This window comes from Octopus bimaculoides, chromosome 19 (genome assembly GCF_046866305.1).
Source record: "Octopus bimaculoides isolate indiv1 chromosome 19, ASM4686630v1, whole genome shotgun sequence".
NCBI classification, from domain to species: Eukaryota; Metazoa; Mollusca; class Cephalopoda; order Octopoda; family Octopodidae; genus Octopus; species Octopus bimaculoides.
This window is the reverse complement of record NC_142946.1, coordinates 48565242-48588152: the sequence shown is the minus strand read 5'-3', so window position 1 is coordinate 48588152 and position 22911 is coordinate 48565242. Positions and strand designations below refer to the sequence as shown.

Sequence of the window (22911 nt, the reverse complement as noted above, 5' to 3'; positions counted from 1 at the left end):
TTCAACCAGCTATTCTGATTATATGTCTGTGCACACGTTTGAATGTGGTGTGTGCCAGAGGGCTTGCAAATCCAATGGGGGTCTTAAAAGACATGTTAGGATCCACAATGAGCAGAACTTACCTGCAGGTATTGGTAGTACAAACCAGAGGTGCAATCTGTGTGGGTGTTTTTTCAAAACATTGTCTGGTTTAAAAAGCCACATCAGACGCCATGAAAGGGCTAAGGTGTAGGTGCAGGAGGTGGTCAAAATCTGTGTAAGGAGTAGACAACCACCATATATATATGAAATAAAAGTAGCTCTAGTGTAATAAATATTATTAAATACATACACTAATGTATATGCTTTGTGTGTTTTCTTATGGCTGCAATGGCGTAGCGGAGTATATAAACTCTCATGTCATCGATGTCAAAACACCCTTAGTCATGGACAGGCGAGATAACTCCCCCTCCATCCCATTTGGGAGTGATGGACATCGATGTTTCACCATTTTTGTGGCTTGTCAGCATCACGCACCTGCATGGGCTGAAGGTGAATCACCTAGCCAGTCCATGACTTATATGCTCGTAGCTTGTAAAATCATGAGCTGGTATGCCAGGAAATTACATGCCTATATATGAAGTAAAAGCAGCTTTTATTTCCGTGGCTTCAAGTGATGCAAAAATTGGAAAGTAACCCCAAATATTAACTTTGAATAAATATATTTTTAAGCAATGTTTAATTTTAAAATAATGTTATATTCTAATTAGATAATTAATAATTAGTTTTTTAACGAGTGAAATTTTATATTTTGACTTTTTTAATGTGTACATATTTTAATACATAAACAGAATAATAAAAATTAATGTGAAACCTCAAAACAAAAACAAAAAAGCATTTTTTTATGTTTAATATTTTTGGACTTTTGGCCAAAGTGTTAACCAAGAGGTTGGATCTTGTCATCAATAAAGTAGACGGTGACGCGCAGATATGCACTATCCCAAATGGATCGATTCCCGACAACATCCACTTCACGCGCTACATCGTAGTGACGGTAGGTAAGGAACTTGGCATGGATGGGACCCAGGTCAATTTGGATCAATCCAAAGCTTTTCATAGGATCGACCACCAATATTTGGATGCTGCGCCTAGGTACTATTAAAAAATCGATTCTATAGCAAGCATCCAGACCAGGTTGTTAGTTCAAGGATGATTCGATGTCTTGATTTCTTCCACCATCTGCTTCATTGGTCTTGAAAGATCTGCGGAGGTAATGTATGCACATTACAGTGTTTTTGCTGGTAAAACTGTAAATATTGCATACATACATACATACATATTCATGGGTATGTTGCCCGGAAGCTTGAAGAAGACAGTAGAATTGACACTTTGAAGGCTATGCGTTTGCAATCCAGGAACAGGAGATTGCCACAAAGTACCTGGTGGACAAGAGGGACAGTGACGCCCTCGTAATCCCAAGGTGCAACCGCATGTGTAGGTTATGTCATGTTTCTGTGGAAGACATCACGCATGTGATTAGCAACTGTCCTAAAATGTCGTCACGGTACTACCTCCCTATGCGGTACGATGTTGTCGCTAAAACAATTTACAATGCCATCCGCAAAAAGATTGTCCTGAAATAAACTTAGAAAACCCCTCTGTTATGGAATACATTCATAAACACCAACTCAAGGAATACTGGTGGAATATTCCCATCAAAACTTCTGTCAAATGTAAATATAACAGGTCGGATATTGTTGTTTGGGACAGAAGGGCAAAGGTATGTACTGTCATAGAGGTTAGCTGCCCGCAGATATAAATATCTCTTTGAAAATCGAAGAAAAAGAGGATATGCATGGACAACTGCTTCGAAACCTCCAGCTTCTATATCCAGACTATGAATTCATATTCATACTAATAATAATCGGAGCACTAGGTTTTGTTAGTAAGTGCTTAAAGGAAAATCTGGATAAACTGGGATTTTCAGAAAGAGAAATCGACCGGCTAATTCATATATTACAAGTGCAGTTTCTGAGTGGAACAGGAAGAATATGCAAGACTTTTCTCAAGTTCCAAATATGAATTAGTCTGTGTTAACTACATCCCAAAGATGGAGCCTTGTATCTTTGTTGGAAACCGGCTCCCTCTTCAGTGGAAGATTTATAATAAAAATAGAAGAGACATAAATACATACATATGAGGGTACGCGGACCAGTGGTTTGTGAGATCACGGTTTCAATTCCGGACCTATCAGAGCCTTGTGCTCTTGAGCAAAACTCTTCATCTGCGATCAATTCCACATCTGACGAGTGGCACACTTGTGCCCCTGTACAGACAATGTTGATTTGATAGAAGGGGTGAGCTAGTGAACAGTGCAAACATTTGATCACTATAAGCATGCCATTTACGCAGGTTATTCATCAAGAAATTGCAGGACCCTTGTCCGTCGACTGTAACAGGAAAATCCACAAAACAAACACACAAACACACACACACACACACACACACTCATATGCTCACTCGCACACACACACGCACTTACATGCACACACACACACGCACACATACACATGCTCAATCGCGCGCACACACTTACACGCACGCACCCCCCCCCCCCACTCACACAAAGCACGCAATTTAAAAATTGTTAGATAATTCACTTAAAAAATGTAAGCCTATCTGTACCGCGATAGCGTTCCATTTAACCATCCATAAGATAAGAAAACAAAGCGATTTGCACTGAATGTCATGAAATTAGTATCAAATTACAATTAAATTTAAATAATGGACGATAAAAATCTAATGATAACGACAATAATTTACCTGTTCCCTATAATCCTGCTGGAAAAGCTTCTGGCAAAAAGGATTAATTGTGCCTATTGATATTTTTCATCGAACAACGTAAATATTTCTTTTGTAATACCGTATTTAATTGTTTGTATAAAAAATAAAGAATACGTTGACCTAAATTGCTAAGAAATTTCTAAATGCTTTTTTATTATTATATCCTCAGGAAAGTAAGTTTATTTAGCCAATATATTTAAGCGGTGTGTTTTCTGTAACGTTTGTTTGTGATTCTCATGAAACACAACCACTGAGAATGTATAAAGCTTATATATACACTCACCTAAATAGATTCTTCCTAAACTTGCTATTGGGTATGTTAAGGGATACAATTGTTCAAACTGGCTGAGTGCAAAGAGAAATGACCACGTGATATTCTAGTCAAACATTTACAATCTCTCCATCTAGAATTACCTTTTTACACCTTGGCAATGCAATTATAACGTCCTTTTTTTTCTTTTCCAAGGTAAGTTAACTGTCAAATATATTTGTGCGCATGTATACATATACATAGTAAATATGAATGTGTGTGTGTGTGTGTGTGTGTGTGTGTGTGTATGAATGTATATATATGTATTCATATAGTGTGTGTGCGTGTGTATGTACACATATAAATCTATATGTATGTATGAGTATATATATATATATATATATATATATATATATATATATATATATATATATATACATACATACATACATACATACATACATACATACATAAATACATACGTACATACATACATACATATATATAATACACCCACACATATATATATTGATATTAATACACATATGTATGTATATCTATATATATATATCTATCTATCTATCTGTAGATAGATAGATAGATAGATAGATAGATAGACGCATTGATATATTGATACTTAAATAACGACGATCGATGATGAGTATGACATGCTAAACTTTAGAAAGTCTTGCATATTTGTGCTGTTCCGCTTACACATTATATTGGTAAAGTGTGTCAGCTTTTCACTTTCTTTTCTTTGCTTAAATCCCAATTTTCCGAAATGTTACTTAAATATTTATTTACGTAACAAAATAGTTCAATAATTATTGAATATGGATTTGGTATCAACGGAGAGAAGCTGCAGATTTAGAATCAACCAATAATAAATATTCTCCTTCTCTCTGATTGTAGAAGAGATGTCCACACCTTCAGGACAGCTAACCTGCATGACTATCCACGATTTTTCTTTTAACAGTCCCCGATAACTATACCAGGTCTGTTATATTTACCCTCAACAGAAGTTTTGATGTGAAAGTTCCGCTAATATTCCTTGTGCTGATATGTATGAATGCATTCAAAACGGGAATTTTCTGTATCTATCTCAGAGTGGTCTTTCTTTTTGATGGCATTACATATTTTAGCAACAGCAAGCATGACACAATGGAAAGAACATCTTGATGACTTCTGGCGGGAAACTAATTGTCATTCGCAAGATGTCTTCCTGAAAAGTGTAACATAATCGAAATTTTCAGTTACATCTTGGAAGTTTAAGAGTACTCAGTCTGTTTTTGTTCATTAGGTATTTCGTAGTTATGTCCTACTTTAGGTCTACAAAAGCATAACCTTCAAGATGCGATGTGGTATAATGATTACGAGTCCAAGAGTGGCTATTTAGGTTAATATCATCATCCTTAAAGCGTCGAGTTGGCACGCCGGGTGAAATACTTCACGTTCTGAGTTCAAACTCCGGAACTTACTGGCCTTGTACCAAGATCTGAAATCAATATTGTCATCGTCCTTATACATAATCTTATTGTGATATGCCACGTATCACTTTCCAGACATCACTATCGATCTATGTGATGTCGTTCTCATAACTTTTGAGCACTTGGTTATTATGCCATATGACACACAAAGGACCTTTTCTTCTGACATGAAGTCTGTCAGTACCAAAAATGTATCAAATTATTTGCTCAAATAAGTATAAGTGCAATCAATGAATAATGTATGTATGTATGTATGTATCTATCTATCTATCTATCTGTCTATCTATCTATCTATCTATCTATCTATCTATCTATCTATCTATCTATCTATCTATCTATCTGTCTTTCTGTCTGTGCATATGTATATGTGTGTGTGTGTGTGTGTGTGTGAAGGCGCATAGCTCAGTGGTTAGAGCGTCGAGATTATGATTGTGAGGTTGTGAGTTCGAGTCCCGGACCGAGCTGCGTGTTGTGTTCTTGAGCAAGACACTTTATTTCACGTTGCTCCAGTTCACGCAGCTGTAGAAATGAGTTGCGACGTCACTGGTGCCAAGCTGTATCGGCCTTTGCCTTTCCCTTGGATAACACTGGTGGTGTGGAGAGGAGAGGCCGGTATGCACGGGTAACTGCTGGTCTTCCATAAACAACCTTGCCTGGACTTGTGCCTGGGAGGGTAACTTTCTAGGTGCAATCCCATGGTCAGTCATGACCGAAAGGGGTCTCAGCATATATATATATATATATATATATATATATATAGTGTTATGACTTTTTCACAACCTAATAACCCTATACTGTAATTCGATGAATAATTTCATAAAAGTCAGGAAACTAACATTTATTTTGCTCTATTTGAAAAACAAAAAACGTCACTCCTAACTTAAGAAATCGATCACCACTTTTGACCCAAATCATGCAAAATTCTAAGGTAGTTCATAACGCCTGCTCAAGTTTTTACCAAACCTGATGTGCTAACTCAATGCAATGCAGAAATAGTATATCTGAAATCTCAGCTTTCTAATTGAAGTAGTTTTGGAGTTACGGGCTTTTTAAACTATAATCACGAGGTGGCACTAGATTCATACTTCAGTATTTCCACTGCCTAAATCCTTGTAAACACAAGAGAGGTGGAATAAAAGTGTGTCTATACAGTTTTAAGATTACTGAATTGAAATTGCTCCGTGCAAAGGTTCAAAAGTAGGCCATTTTAAGACAGGGGCTACTACAAGCATTCGATAACATACAAAATTAAAAACAATACATATTTTTAACTTTATAGGTTTAATTCCAATTCTAAATAACTGTATGAGAAAGAGGGTACTGAATGTTGGCAAATTTTTAAACATAACAAGGGATTAATATATTTTGTTAGATAAAATAAATCGAAGCTGAAGTTTCTCCTTCTTTTTACAAACATCATAAAGATCTTGAAGGCACTTAATTGCTCGTTCTGCACTCTAATTTGTTCTGGGAATTTCCAGTTTTGATGGTTCTCGACTCCAAAAGTTCTTTACAGAGTTCAATGCTTTTTTATGAACTTGCAGGTTACCACATAACTTACCATTTTTGTTGATTTTAATACAGATTAAGTATTAACATACTATAAACATGTTCTTGAATGTGTCTCTTTCCAGATTTGATTTCACATTTTCAAAATAATGAAGTTAATATACAGAGAAATATTTTATGTGAATTTTGCAATTTTATTGCCTTTTGTCTTTGGTCATGGACGTCTATTGGAACCTCCTTCAAGAACAAGCATGTGGCGCTTTGGATATAACACTCCTCCAGATTATGATGATAACGGACACAATTGCGGTGGAGTAGGGGTAAGAATGCGTTTCGCACTTTCTTTTAACTTGTTTAACGAAATAGGCACTGAATTCATCCTGCGATACAATCCGCCACTCGGACTAAACAGCCAAGCGAAGTGCCGCTGAAAATCTGCATACAGCTGTCTGGAATTGATTAGTACGCTCTCATTATGATTCGCTGAAGCAAGAACCTTACTCTGTGACCACTTTGTACCTCCACCACTCGGGTGCATGAAATAGTTTTCATTTCTTGGTGTATAAGATCTTGCGTCTTAGCTCTGACAAAGCAGCTTTCGTGCTGCGCGTTGACGAAATGGTCGAGAGCTAATCTTGCCGCTAACCCATCGGTCTCAATACCATTCTAGGTGTGTCTTCTACATTTCTAACTTGGTCTCCTTGTCTAGTTTTTTTCTATCATTACTAAATCTTACTGTTGCTATTATCGATGTCGTTAATAGTGTTGTAACCTTTGAGGACAGAACTTCGTTTCTTGTTTTCGTTGCTGTTGCCGATTCTTTCCCTATTGGTGTTGTTGCTATTTTTATAGGTGTTGCTTCCATTCCTGCAAGTGGCGTCGATGTTACCATTGCAGTTGGTGAAGTAGTAGTTGCAGTTATTGGTGTTTTTGACGCTGTGGTATTGGCAGTAGTGGAGGGAAGCTTCTTTCAGCAGTTACTTTGTTGTTGTTGGAAGTAGAAGGACTTGAGATGATTGGTGTTACCACATTTGCAGCATCTAAGCCTTTCATACCCATACCACCTGCAGGTGTTGTCCTCTTGTAATCTCTATTAGGTCGAAGATCCTGTCTAGCATCTCAGATTTCATTGAGTCAGGTTCTTCAACCCTATCCTAACCCAGAATTTTCTTCTTGAAAGTTCTTGTCATTTCTAGCCATGTGTTGGGCTCTTCCTACACAACACATCTTGCCACCAACAAAAAGTCTTGTTCTGGTGGTAGTCTTGACACACAGGTAGGAGGAAGAGAAAGGGGGAGTGATGATATGTAAGAAGACATCCAAAATATATTTACTACTTTTATAATTTTTGTTTTTCAAAATATTTTATTAGCTTTATAATTTTATCATTCTATTATTATTATTACTATTATTAAGGTGGTGATTAAGAAGATGAGCTGGCAGAATCATTAGCACGCTGGACAAAATGCGTTGTGGCATTTTGAGTTCAAATTCCGCTGAGGTCAACTTCCCCTTTTATCCTTTAGGGGTCGATAAATTAAGTACCAGTGAAACACTGGAGTTGATATAATCGACGAGTCCCCCTCCCTCAAAATTTCAGGCCTTGTGTTTTTAGTAGAAAGGATAATTAAGGTGAGTGAGCTGGCTGAACCAATAGCATGCCAAGCAAAAGGTTTAGCGGCATTTTGTCTGTCTTTCCATTCTACATTCAAATTTCACCACGGTTGAATTTGCCTTTCATCCTTTCGGGGTCGATAGAATAAGAACCAATTGAACACTGGGGTCGATGTAATCAACTCATTCTCTACCCCAAAATTTCAGCCCTTGTGGCAAAATTTGAAACAATTATTAAGGCAGCAAGCTGGAAGAATCATTAGCATGTCAGACAAAATACTTAGTGTTCTGAGTTCAAATTCTGCCACGGTCAATTTTGCCTTTCATCCTTTTGGGGTTAATTAAGTAAGTTCCAGTTGTGCACCAGGGTTGATGTAATTGACTTAGCCCGCCACTGAAATTGCTGGCTTTGTGCCAAAATTTGAAACCATTATTATTATTTTTTGGCAAAAAAAAATTGAAAAATAAAACTTTTACAAATCCTATTTGATTTTTTAGCTGCAATTTGGTAAAAATAAAGGAAAGTGTGGAATGTGTGGTGACCCTTACTATGGACCTCATGATAGTGAAGCTGGAGGAATTTTTGCCAAAGGGATCATTACTCGAAGTTATAAATCAGGAGGAATAATAAATGTTTTAATTCAAATAACTGCCAATCACAAAGGCTACTTTGAATTCCATCTTTGTCCTAATAACAATATTAAGGAGAGAATAACACAAGAATGTTTAGATAAGTATGAGAACATTTCTTAATATTTGCCTTTTATTGAATTTTCAGATAAATTAATTGGTGTCTTATTATTTTTTTTAATGACACATTCACTGTTCACTTCCTGTGCATTTTCTGTATACTGATCATGAACTTTTGATTATTTTTTCTGATGAGTTGTAGTGCACCTGAGCACTGTAGACAATAATTTCATTATCAATATTTTCTATATCTATAAAACACAAAATGTGTGTGTGTGTGTGTGTGTGTGTATGCTTTTTATGCGTTTCCACATTTTTCATCTGATTTTGAAATTTTTCTCCTTGAAGGGGGTTTCTCTAGGCACCACTGATGGGGACCTCCCCACTTTTTGCAAAAGAGAAAAGTTTTTACAGGAACGTCCGATTTTTATAATTTTGGTGTCAAAGGGGCTGTCATGTTGCAAAATTTCAGACAAATATTTTGGCACTGCCTTGAGGCCCCTGATTCCCAAGAAAATTTCGCAAAAACTTTGAAAAAAATCAATTAGGAAGGGCATCCAGCCATAGAAACCAAGCCAAAACAGACTGGAGCCTGGTACAACTCTCTGGTTTACCAGTTCCAGTCAAATTGTCTAACGCATGCCAGCATAGGAAATGGATACTAAATGATGATGAATTATGAGTCTTCACCATTATTGATTACAGAAAATAGTCTAATATTAGGGTTTATAACCCCTTGCAATGCAAAAGAATGGGTATTAGCATGCTAACGTCCATATTTTTCAAATACATGGGCTTATATACTCTAATATTAGACTATTTCGTATAGTCAGTATACATAAAGGTAGCAAGCTGGCAGAATTGTTAGCATGCCAGACGAAATGCTTGGCAGCATTTTGTCCATTACATTCTGAGTTCAAATTCCACTGAGATTGACTTTGCCTTTCATCCTTTTGGGAGTAGTAGAATGAGTACCATTTGATCACAGGGGTCGATGTAATCAACTTACCCCTCCTTGGAAATTACTGGCCATGAGCCAAAATGTGAAACCAACATACAATGGGGGCTCAAAAATTCATTTACAAAATTTCATTCACTGCTGTTTCCTAATTTATGCAGAATTGTTTACATTATCATTTACATTTTTCAATACATAAATCAAACCATTAGGAAATTAATTAATTAAGTGATAATTTGTATATTCTTTTAAAATAAATTTAGACAACTTGCATAAATTAGATGAGCGTGGAGAAACTATTTGGTTGTCACTTGAAATTCTTGTTCATATATTAGTAGAATTTGGTTGCCAGATTTTAAGATTTTAACTTGTTCTATTTCTTTAAATAGATATCCACTGAATTTTCTTGATGGCACAAGCAGGCATTTCCTCAAAGACTTCCGCAGTAATACAAATTTTAGCCTATCTTTGAGACTACCCTCTCATCTAGATTGTTCGCAATGTGTTCTTCAATGGAAATATACTGCTGGTATGTACAACTATATTTCTTGTCTTCATGCCTTTAATGTTCATATAGGTGCAGGCATGGCTGTGTGCTAAAAACCTTGCTTCCCAACCTCATGGTTCTAGGTTCAGTTCCACTGCATGGCATCTTGGGTAAGTGTCACCACATGTAGTCCCTGACCAACCAAAACCTTGTGAGTGCATTTAGTAGACAGAAACTGAAAGAAGTCTATTCTATACACATATATATATAAGAAAAGTGATGTCAAGGGAATAAACGATTATATATGTGTGTATGTGTGTGTGTGTGTGTGTGTGTGTGTGTGTGTGTGTGTGTGTAAATGAATACCTGTATGTGTGTATATATATATATATATATATATATATATATATATATATATATATATACATACATATACATATATATATCATCATCATCATCATCATCATCATCGTTTAACGTCCGCTTTCCATGCTAGCATGGGTTGGACGATTTGACTGAGGACTGGTGAAACCGGATGGCAACACCAGGCTCCAGTCTAATTTGGCAGAGTTTCTACAGCTGGATGCCCTTCCTAACGCCAACCACTCAGAGAGTGTAGTGGGTGCTTTTACGTGCCACCTGCACGAAAACGGCCACGCTCGAAATGGTGTCTTTTATGTGCATGGTCAGCTAGTTTTAAAATAATTAAGAATTTAGTAAAACAATTTTGTCACCAACTTAAAAGCTGCTGCTTGATACTTAAATTAGCATAAAAATTTGACTGAAAATTTTAATTTAGATCAATTTAATTTAGATCAATCACGTTTGCACCTAATCTTATTTATTTCATTGACAATATAAGCTATGAAAGAAGGGCAGGAGGTAAATACATATATACATAATTCAACAGAGATGTATGTAATTGGGAGAGTAACGGTAATGAGTTAAGAAACTACAGTGAAGAAATCTGCCACTTGGCATAGCATACAAAGGGAGACGACTACTGATAGTAATGATCGCACGTCATGCAAGGAATGATATTAACATTTCTAAATACAATACTCTTTTACTCTTTTGCTTGTTTCAGTCATTTGACTGTGGCCATGCTGGAGCACCGCCTTTAGTCGAGCAAATCGACCCTAGGACTTATTCTTTGTAAGCCTAGTACTTATTCTTACGGACTCCTTTGCTGAACCCCTAAGTTACGGGGACGTAAACACAATAGCATCGGTTGTCAAGCGATGTTGGAGGGACAAACACAGATACACAAACATATACACACACATACACATATATATATATACATATATACGATGGGCTTCTTTCAGTTTCCGTCTACCAAATCCACTCACAAGGCTTTGGTCGGCCCGAGGCTATAGTAGAAGACACTTGCCCATGGTGCCACGCAGTGGTACTGAACCCAGAACCATGTGGTTGGTAAGCAAGCTACTTACCACACAGCCACTCCTGTGAGGAAAATAGCAGAAGAATCACTTGGGAGCCAGACAAATTGATTATTTGCATTTAGTTACAACCATTTATGTTCTGTGTTCAAATCCTGTCTAGATCAACTTTGCCTGATAAAATTTTTTTTAGATATCAATCAGGTGTTTGAGTTGATGAAACTGTTTCCTATTTGAGGTTCTATGTTTATGTTAGAAATAAATATCACTAGCCTCTCTGGTATGGGTGCAAGACCTGAAATTTTGGTGAGAGGGAGCTAGGTGATAGAATAGACCCTAGTGTTCAACTGGTACTTATTTTACTGCCTGCTGAAAGGATAAAAAGCAAGTTTGACCTCAGCAGAATTCTGACTTTTGTAAATTGAAAATAGTAATGTAAAAAGGGTGTCTCAATTATTTTCCTTCATTCAGTGCCCCTGGACTGGTTCTTGTGCGGGTGGCACATGAGATGCACCATTTTGAGCGTGGCCGTTGCCAGTACCGCCTGACTGGCTCCTGTAGGATTTTCGAGCGAGATCGTTGCCAGTGCCCCTGGACTGGCTTGTGCGGGTGGCACATAAAAGACACCATTTCGAGCGTGGCCGTTTTCGTGCGGGTGACACGTAAAAGCACCCACTACACTCTCTGAGTGGTTGGCGTTAGGAAGGGCATCCAGCTGTAGAAACTCTGCCAAATCAGACTGGAGCCTGGTGTTGCCATCCGGTTTCACCAGTCCTCAGTCAAATCGTCCAACCCATGCTAGCATGGAAAGCGGACGTTAAACGATGATGATGATGATGATTTTTGAGGGCTTTTTAAAAAAAAATTATGAAAGTTTTAATAAAAGTGTTTTGTTTCTTTATTTTTCAGGAAATACATATAATTGTGATCCTATTTTAGATAAATGTTGCACTGGATGTGGTGATCAGGAGCAATTTTATGCATGTGCAGATATATCTGTTAAGAAGGAATCTGGTGTATCAAAAGAGAAACACCCTACATCAAAGCAGAAATTAGACTCAGCTGAGAAAGAGACGAAAGGAGGTGTTACTAGTTCTCAGGATATCACAGAAAAACCAAACATAAATGGTAAAATGAAATGTCAAGCAAAATATAATCTCCAGCCTAAGAAACATTTTAATAAATGGTGCAATTTAATGTGTCAGCCTATGAGTTCATTTCCATAACTCTACAATAATAATAATAATAATAATAATAATAATTGATAAATAAATAAATAAATGAATATATGAAACTAAAGTCTCAAAAGAATTACCTTTTCCTCTTAAATATAATATTCATAATCAATACATTGTAAAAATTATTTCATGAAAATTATATTCCTTCAATCAAGATATCATGTTCTTTAAACATAATACGTAATGTGATTAAAAATGCTGTTCAAATTGATCAAACTGGTTGATTTTTATCTTTTATTTCTAATTACACCACAACTTTTTACTATCTTTCTATGCTATTTTTGTGTATTTATATTTTTTCCTCAAACTGAATCTGAACATCCACACTTTACTTTAACAAACAAGATTTCAATATTTATTGCATTGTTGAGGTGGTAAGCTTACAGAATCATTACCATACCAGGAAAAATGCTAAGCGGTATTTTGTCCATCTTTACATTCTAAGTTCAAATTCTGCCACTGTTGACTTTGTCTTTCATTCTAGATGAATTGTTTATAGTGATCAAATGTTTGTGTAGACATAAGCTCGCTCCCTCTATCAGATTGACATATATTTGTTTGTTTGTCCATATTATTTCTTTTGTAACCTTACTCTGCATGAAAAACAAATCCTAAAACAAGATAATGGTACTTTTTTTCTACTTCAAGTTTAATCATTTAAAATAATATATAACAAATTATTTAATGTTATCTTGAAGTTTCTAAATTCTTAACTCATAAAAACTAGGTATTTTATTGTTTGATTGAAAATGAAACAATTCCAAACATCATTAGAGATGCCAAAGCTGAAGGGTTCTTCTAGTTATTGTTCAGCCCCAGGTAATATCCACAGATTACTTTCCAAGAAAAAGTCAAAAACTTTGGTGAGATAAACAAATTCTATATTTTATTCCTTTAATCTAACTCAGCCTATATCTGGAAATTACATGCACTAACCAACAATAAACTTTGATTTAAAATCACACTCTCTCCAACCAATGATGGAACATCTACATGGTCACTAGACCAGACAGGAATAACAACTAAATATCCCTCGAATCACATTGAAGAAAGAAGTCCTTGAGATATGAAAAAGATGAGTTGATTATAACTGGAATACCTATGCTCATAGCTTTGTTTGATCAAGTTGACTCAAACAAAAACATCAAGAACAATCATAGACTCTGCTGATGGCCATTGTTCACAAGATGGGTTTTCATTCAATTACGAATGACACAAACTAGAATTGACAAAAACAAAAAAGAAAAGAAAAATAGCTGTCTGTTTAACAGAGATTTTAGACAGTGCTTAATCATAGTGGCTATATATATATACATGATGGATTTTCAACCATTTCTTACCGAACAACCACACAGATGAATTGTTTATAGTGATCAAATGTTTGTGTAGACATAAGCTTACTCCCTCTATCAGATCAACATTACCTGTACAGGTGCAATATATATATATATATATATATATATATATATATATATATACATGATAGCTTGCTAGCCACTACACATTCTTTATTTTCTCTCCTTGTTTCTTTCTGTGTTCCTTTCTGTGGAAGAGCATAGGCTCAAAACGTTAAAGATTTTTCACTTCCCGAGCATGATACTAATACATGTTTGTTCTCTACACCACCTGTCTTCATCTTTTGGGGTTTTTTTTTTGTAAATTCTCCCTATATATACACATACAAATATATATATATACATATATATATATATATATATATATATATATATATGTATGCCTGGCTTCTTTCAGTTTCCGTCTACCAAATTCACTCATCACAAGGCTTTGGTCGGCCCGAGGCTATAGTAGAAGACACTTGCCCAAGGTGCCACACAGTAAGACTGAACCCGGAACCATGTGGTTGGTAAGCAACCTACTTACCACACAGCCACGCCTGCGCCTGCAGAAAATTCTTTTATCTTTTGGACTGCAGCTATCCTGCGGCTTCATCTTGAAAAGTTCAGTTGAATAAATCGAGTCCATAACTTATTTTCAAGAGACTGATACCCATTCTCTCTCTCTCCTTTGCCAAACCCGCTGAGTAACGGTAACAAAAAAAAAGCCAACGCCGATTGCGAAGTAGTGTGGAGGAGGGGAGCTGAACAAGACACAAACACACATACATATATTCATATACGATGAGCTTCTTTCAGATTCTGTTTGCCAAATCATTCCCAAGGCGTTCGGAGATGGAGAAGGGAGCTGTAAAGTCACTTACCCAAAGTGCCACCCAGTGGGACTGAACCCAAGACCACATGATCGGGAAGCAAGCTTCTTAACCACACTCTCACCCCTGCGACTATATTTATCTTTTATTTTTTTTTACTTGTTTCAGTCATTTGACTGTAGTCATGCTGGGGCACCGCCTTGAAGAATTTGTAATCGAATGAATCAAGTCCAGTACTTTTCTTTTTTTTTTTTTTTAAAGCCTGGTAGTCTGTCGGTCTCTTTAGCCGAACCGTTAAGTTAAGGGGGCGTAAACATATCACTGTCAAGCAGTGGAACGGAGACAAACACAGACACAAAGGAATACGATTACGGCCAGTCTTATGACTGACCACAATCACAAGAATGCTGGTGGGGTTGATGTGGGAAAAAGCTCCGCCGAGCGTTCTGATTCCAAAGATGGAAGAGTTTGTGAAGGGAGACAACTTAATGCTAAAACGACGTCCTGACTAGACTCGTGACGTAAGCACGTGTGTGTCAAGGGGGGACAAATGCCGTCAACTGACTACTAGAGACGTTTTCCCGGCTTTGGTTGTACATTTCTTGTCATCAATGGAGTCTTATTATTAATATACTGCGCATCTCTGCAAACTAAATAATCTTCAGAAACTACAAAAATAGAGTAGTTATTTTATTATAATTCAGAATAACAACAAAAATTTCTAAAACATTCCCTTTTTGTTGTTTTTAGAACTTACAACAAAACAAAAAATAAGGAAAGGAAAAAAAGAGAGAAACTGCTTAGGAAATAATTGTTCTTTTGTGAATGTAAAGAATTTGGAAAGAATGCGATATTTTCCGAATACAAATAATGATGTGGAGAGTGGGTCGCTGGTAACTATTGACAAAAAGAAATGGATCGATTCCATCGAAAATACTGTTAAATTGATAATAAATAAGATGCCGGCATCATCTTTGGAAAACTGCGATGGAGGTTTATACGTCGGAAATGCCGGAGTGGCTTATATGCTTTACTGTTTGACAAAATCTGATATGTTAGGCGCTGAATTAAAGAAATATTGTGCAGAACAATGCCGAGTGTATTTCGAAGCAGCTTTGAACTTTGCCGAGAGTAGTCATGATCGAGACCCTGCAGTATCTTTTCTGCTGGGTAAAGCCGGCGTTTACTCGGTAGGCACTGCTATTTCTAGCTTAAACGGTGACCAGGCTCAGGTGGAGAGATTTGTCAACGAATACATTTCCTTGGGGGAGCTTTGTAAACCCATCACGATATTTCCATACGGTTCTGATGAACTTTTCGTGGGCAGAGCAGGTTATCTTTTCGGTTCTTTTTTCATCAACAATGTTTTACAGAGAGAGGTAACTGAATTTTTTTGAAATATTGTTTACCAAAATTGTTAATGTTTTAAATGATATTTATTCACGATTAATTAACCCATCGAATGCCAATTATTTATTACCGGTTGCTTATATTTTAATATTTTATGTATAATACTGCATCGCATTGTTTATGTATAAGAATATCTTAAATGGTTTCCAACAAGCTGTTGTTTGCTTCCAGCTAATAGCAAACTGGCAGTTCTAATGAGAATAGTGAAGTTTTAGCCATCTTTTGTTCTCAGTAGTTCTTCAGCTTGTTTCAGCCATCACGGCCGAGACCATGCTGGAGCACTGCCTTTAAGAACTCTGACAAAAATTACCTAAATAGGTAAAAATTTCACTTCTTGATATTAGTGTGTGCTATTTATACGCACTACCTACACATGCGCGCGCGCACTCACACACCTTGTTGAGGTAAAACTTTGCATTCCAGTCTTTTTTCGGGATCGATAAATAAAGGACCAGTCGAATGCCAGTAAATTGGCGGAATTGTTACTGCATCAGACAAATGCTTTGCGGTATCTTCTCCGGCTCTTCGTATTCTGACTTCAAATTTCTACCTAGTTTACCTCAAAAGGAAAAAAAAAAAAAAAAAAAGCACGCTCGGTAATCCTCAAGTCTAGCGTCGGGAAAAGTTTGATAAATCCTTAAATAACGCTACAGTCAAATAAATGGTGCTGCGCTGAATTCGAAACAGGGTTTACTCTAGTTGAAGTAATATGTAACTTGACAGCAACATCGGTAGCGAAGTGGTCAACATCATGAGTTAAAACGGATGAATTGCATGAGTCATAACACTTTCTGCATGATAGCCAAACGGTATGATCGGCGCTAACATACACTATGTTAGCACCGCCTTCGTTGAAGTTGAACTATCTATCCCTTATCAAGTTAGTTATGAATTCGATTGTGTAGTAGGTAGTGTTTGGCTATGCGAATTGCTACTTCCTTGAAATGCTAATTTTAGAATTGGTGCGCTGTTATGTGATTTCATTTCGGAAAATTCTCTCCAAGCGCACATCGTTTCTCCCTCGGAATTAATGTAAAGACTTTTTAGATGTTTTGAAATATATGCTGCTTATGATAATCTTCTTCACTTGCATATTTAATTTGTGAACAGGAAAATTACGTACCTAAGCGTATATGCATGCATGTAATTGTGTGTGTATATATATATATATATATATATATATATATAATATATGTGTATGTGCACATATATGTGCATATATTTATGCGTATATATGTGTGTGTACATATGTGCATATATATATACACGTATGCATACATATACGTGTGTATGTGCATATATATATACACTTATATGCATATATTTATGTGTAAATATATATGTGTGTGTGTGCATATATATATATATATATATATATATATATGCACGTATATATGCATATATTTATGTGTATATATATGTGTGTGTGTGTGTCATCATCATTTGACGTCTGGCTTCCATGCTGGCATTGGCTACCCGTTTCAACAGGATCTGATGAGTCAGAAGACTGCGTCATCCTCCAGCATCTACTTTGGCAGGATTTCTACTGCCGGATGCTCTTCCTAATGCCAACCTCTTTACAAAGCATGCTGATTGCTCCTTTTTTTTTCTTTTTTGCTTTTTTGTACCAACACTAGTGAAAATTACCTTATAATGTGTAAGTCTAAGGGCTTGAAGTGGTTTCTACGACTGAAAGTGAATAGAATAGAGGTATGGGGTTATTGTAGGAGTGAGGTCAGAGAGGGAAAATGAGGAGGCAGAGAAGGTGTTGGGGTTGGGTGAGCATCCTAGATGTGAAAAGCAAGTGGTGCTATAAAGGTAAAAGTTTTGGATGGCAGTAGAGGTGACCTGGGGGCTTACCGCTATGCTTTGGGTGCTGAAGAGATGGGTGTCATGGAGTAAGGAGAGATAAAGTGTTGGGATTGTAAGTTTGGTTTGGCAGAGAGCAAATATATATCTATATATGTGTGTATGTATGTATGTATGCCTATGTGTGTATATATATATAAATTAACCAAAGGACATACTAAGTATGTGTACCTGCTTGAAATAACAGTCAAAACTCGTTATTAACGAGTTTTGACTGTCATTTCAAGCAGTTAGACATACATAGTATGTCCTTTGATTAATATTAATCCTCGGCTATTTAAATGCTATTTTTTGGCCTGCAGTCGCATGTATCGTTGATTCTGTTATTATCATTCTTAAACTAGTGACAGGAATATGGATTTTCCCCTAGTCAAATATTTCTCCTGCAGCTGTCTCACTAGGAAGATTGTATCTGCGACATCTCATCTATGCACAAAGCCAAGCTGTGTCTCATCTAGATTTACTCTGTCACAGATTAATTGTGCTACGACTTTCTGTGAATCATGTCAATGATGACTGATATATATAGAGTAATTATAAGCTTAAACTTGTAAGTGTTCACCATATATTGGGTTTTGTGTGTGTGTGTGAAATTATATATCATCATCATCATCATTTAATGTCTGTCTTCCATGCATGCATGGGTAGGACGGTTGATGTAGAAAATGTACGTGTGTGTTAGCTGTCCAAAAAACAGAGAGAGAGAGAGGGGAGCTACTGCTGGAGGAATGACCAAGGCCTAAAGGACACCATCAGTGATTGGATTAGCCAGTCCAAGTACATCCACTAACAAAGAAGACTATCACTTTTGCCAAGACCGGTGTGATAGACTCTGGCTACTAGGTTAACCCCCTTGGGCCTACTAACAACAGCACATGAGTGAGAGCTGACAGCCAGCCTGTGGTAATAGCTGAAATTCTCAGAAACTGGTGGTTCTGTTAGAACCCTCCTTTCATTGAGAAGTCCATGTTGAGGAGGCAAATGAGAAGAAGAAAATGAAAGATGCTGAGCTGGTGGAATTTTACTGAAGCAATGTGAGCCAAACAAGGTGTGAAACCATTGAGGAGGTGGTGTACAGACGATTTGGGGTCCAGTCTCAGTTATATGTACCATTTCTAAAGCTCACACCTGAACCTCAGCCAGCTTGAAATAACCTCTTCTACTGCCATACCCACCTTGATAGCTGTCTGCCTACTGACTCTCTTGATGTCTAACGTGTTGTAGGTTCTACAGAGAGAGAGAGAGAGACTGGTTTGCAAACCCTCTACAGAAGTGTAATGGACATATACAGAACACTAAAAGACACAAACTGCGAGCTTCTTTTGACTAATTGCTTGTACCCTCTCAACTTCAGCTAAGCTATTTGCCAACAAGAAAGCCTCGTTATGCTAAAATTTAAGCTAACCTTAAACCTCAAATGACATGCTATTGTCTTAAGGGAAATAACATATCGGACAAGATAGTCCTGGATGTATACTACCTTCTAAAGACAGAATTGTAATTATTTAAATAATTTTTCTCACAGATCTGCTCAGAACCCAGGTTGGATTCTGGTTAGATGTATAAGTTTGAAAGAGTAATTGGTGAATAAATAAAGTGGAGAAAAGGTTGGTGTCTAAAGCAAAGTAAGTTGTGAAACTGAGGGCAGCTAATTAATAATTACGTAATTAATTTATCATTCATTTATTGTTCGTATTTTACAGGCTATTAAACACAATCTTAGTTTGTGTCAGTCTATTATTCAATCAGGCAAGAAGTATGCTTCCAAACACGAGTCTCTTTCCCCGTTGATGTATTCATATCATGGAACTGAATATCTTGGTAAGAATATTTAACTTTATTTTGTAAATGTTGTACAGGGCGATGCCAAAGGAAATATAGAGAGTAACAAAAATCACACAGACGTGCTTTATCCCTCATCAGTTTTTGACCAAATACCACCACAATTTCAGTTTGATAACTGATGACTGGTCAAGCATACCTGCATCCATCGTGCATGTTTTTTCTTGTTATTCCATATGTTCTTTTGTCGTCCCACTTTGCAACATTTTCATTATTATTTATTGTAACACTACACATATTTTTCTCCCCATTTTAAGGAGGCATAAAAATGAAAAATTTCATTTCATTTCTGTTTACACGTATTTCTGTCATTTGCATGTTAAAGTATTTTGTTTTTTCTCACAAGTATATACTGAAAAATAAAGATCAAATTTTCTCCTGTAGGTGCTGCACATGGCCTATCATCAATCTTGTTGGCCTTACTTTGCACTGCTAACCTGTTTGAAACTTATCCATCTGCTGAAGCTGATATTAAACAATCCGTTGACTTTTTACTCTCAGTCGAGCAACCTAATTTGAACTATGCACCAGCTATGGATGAAGTAAATATGATACAAAAACGTCCTCTTTCAGAAGAATTAGTCCATTGGTGTCATGGTGCTCCAGGTAAATAATACTTTCATTGTTGCTATTTTCGTTTCTTTCCACTTTTGAAAAGGAATCTTATAACCCTCAAATATCACATTTCATTAATACAAACAACTACTATGGTTCTATTAAATGACTTTCTCTCATTAAGGCTATAATTTTGATTGATTAAAAGTTATTTAAGGCTCTCTACATTAAGATGTAATTATATCTACTTAGCACAACTCTGCTGTTTCCATCTGTTCCAATACAATGCTTGCTCATTTTGAAAACATTTTATTTCTCAGTCTATTACTGCAAAATACCTTCAAAGTTTCTCTCTTCCTTTTATAGTTACATAAAGTTCCCACTGTCTCAGATGGGGGTTTTTTTTAATCTCCTTTGTACTTGATTCTTCTCTTTGATGTATTTCAGTTTTTTTTTTTTTAGTATAATATTAAAAAGGTTCTATTTTATTTTGTTGTTATCCTTGCTATTGCATGTGATATTTATGTGGCTAATATACATTGCCTTTCAGCCATTTGCAAATTTGTCCTCATCCCAAATGTTATTCTTCAGTTGGGCTCTTTGCTCATATGAAAGTCCTAGAAATACAGCCTCATTCAGTAACAAGCACACATTCCATTTAAATTTGCTTTCAGCCCAGTTTCATTATCCATGTCTCAAAAGCATTGTAATTGGTGCATCTTTTTTAGTGATTATGTTAATCAATTATTAGCAATGACATTTGTGTAAGAGCAGCTAATCTTTACATAATTTCTGATGACTGGTTAAATGGTAACTCTTATTGCCTATAGCTCTGCTCTAATAGATTCTGTTGTATATACACACAGATATGACAGAAGTAAATAGACACCCTTATAATCGTTAAAATTTATTTAAATCTGAAATTATACATTCAAATTATTTATTAATTATCATAATGTGAATATCTAATATTTAGTAGACATTCCCTTTGCATTTTTCAATGCAAGAATCCTATTAGGCATGCCACTGATCAGATGTTGAATATCCTCTTGAGGAATTTCTTGCCAAATTTCTTGCGGATGCTTTTTTGTTCTTTTTATGAAGTGTCCTGTTCATTATGCTCAATAGGGTCCACATCTGGTCACTGGCTTCGCAAGGAAGCTTTTTAATGCCATTCTCTTCCAATCAATCTTGGGTCTTTTAAACCATGTAACAAAGAACCCCATCTTCCATAAATAAATAAATAATCTTTAATCATTTCACCACTGGAGAAGATTGGAAGGGGTCCTTTCTGCAATCTGGACACACATTTATCTGAGTTTATGTTTCTCTCAAATCCCACCAGCTCTGATCGATCATTGCTCCAATTTGCTACTCAGCCCTTCAAAGTGTAACTGCCATGTTTCATTGTTGGCTGCAATCTTTTCATGTCAAATTCTTGATCACACAGTCTCCAGACCAACACTTGACCACTATCAGAAAATACAGCAAATCTGGACTCATCAGAGAATATGACAGTGTCCCATCCACCATCTCACTGGCCCATTGACCAGAAGATAATACACATAAATATATATATAATGAACTAGCGATCGTGAGTGCAACAGCCTAACCACTAGGCCATGCACCTTCATGTTTATTAAGCAAGTAAAATCCCTAGGTGGTGACCAGAGGGGTGGCAGTCCTCTCAACCAATACGCTGTCGGAGGTGTTGATGGATGATGGACTCTAGTGATGATGTTATTTCACTCTATTCCAATCCATGGTGCTGGCCTTAGCATGCTTGGGGGTCAAGGCACTGTGACTTCAGGCCTTCCTTAATCTGTTTCACCGGTATTTATTAGGTAACCCTCGTAGTAATAAAAGCTTTTCATTGCTAAAAATGTTTTACATAACAAATTCATTTTATATTCTAGGTGTTATTTATGTTTTTGCACGTGCCTATCAAGTTTGGAAAGATGAAAAATACTTGCAAGCATGTATTCGATGCGGAGAACTAACATGGAAAGTTGGCCTCTTGAAAAAAGGCCCTGGAATTTGTCATGGAGTTGCTGGAAATGGTTATGTCTTCTTACTTTTATATCGTCTTACAAAAGATGCGAAATACCTCCATCGTGCCCAGTGTTTTGCTGAATTTATTTTTACCACAGAATTCCAGAATGGTGCTAGGACACCTGATGCTCCTTATAGCTTGTACGAAGGCTGGGCGGGAACCGTCCTTTTCCTTCTCAATTTGCTAAATCCTGAAACCGCAGACTTTCCTTTCTTCAATGTGTTATCATAACTTTTTAGCTGCATCTACATTGCTCTGTGCTTTTCAAATTGTGCTTTTCTCTCTAAAAATTAATTTATGCCTTTATGCAAATGAGATACCAATTTACTCATATATCTAAAGAATTGCAATGAGAATAAAAACGTTAATTTTCATTTTGAGCTAATCTTGTTTAATTCTTTTTCTTTCAAAATTGTGTGTGTGTGTTGTAACTAAGATTACAAACTTCTGCTTAAAGACTACACATGCCTACTTTTACAATTAAGTTGGTTGAAAGAACATTATAAAACCATTTTTATCCCTTTCAAGTGACTGAGAAACAGTCAACCAAAAAAGT

General features: G+C 36.4%; 2 protein-coding genes across 4 annotated transcripts; both read left to right on the top strand.

The window, feature by feature from the left end:
- Positions 1 to 2791: 2791 nt before the first annotated feature.
- LOC106877022 (uncharacterized) lies at positions 2792 to 12668 on the top strand. Of its 3 annotated transcripts, none has more exons than XM_052974841.2 (5): positions 2792 to 2880; positions 6195 to 6389; positions 8182 to 8417; positions 9721 to 9860; positions 12131 to 12668. In XM_052974841.2, the coding sequence occupies exons 2-5, from the start codon at positions 6219 to 6221 to the stop codon at positions 12445 to 12447; spliced, it is 864 nt and encodes a 287-aa protein (XP_052830801.1). In that variant the 5' UTR covers positions 2792 to 2880; positions 6195 to 6218; the 3' UTR covers positions 12448 to 12668. The 3 variants fall into 3 exon arrangements, with proteins under 3 accessions (XP_052830801.1, XP_014781285.1, XP_014781286.1); XM_014925799.3 differs by lacking the exon at positions 2792 to 2880 and adding an exon at positions 3019 to 3289 and having other exon boundaries at positions 12131 to 12666; XM_014925800.3 differs by lacking the exon at positions 2792 to 2880 and adding an exon at positions 5721 to 6104.
- A 2520-nt stretch (positions 12669 to 15188) lies between these two features.
- LOC106877026 (lanC-like protein 3) lies at positions 15189 to 22735 on the top strand. The gene is made up of 4 exons (XM_014925808.3): positions 15189 to 16005; positions 19609 to 19726; positions 20132 to 20353; positions 22219 to 22735. The coding sequence occupies exons 1-4, from the start codon at positions 15472 to 15474 to the stop codon at positions 22584 to 22586; spliced, it is 1242 nt and encodes a 413-aa protein (XP_014781294.1). The 5' UTR covers positions 15189 to 15471; the 3' UTR covers positions 22587 to 22735.
- Positions 22736 to 22911: the final 176 nt, after the last annotated feature.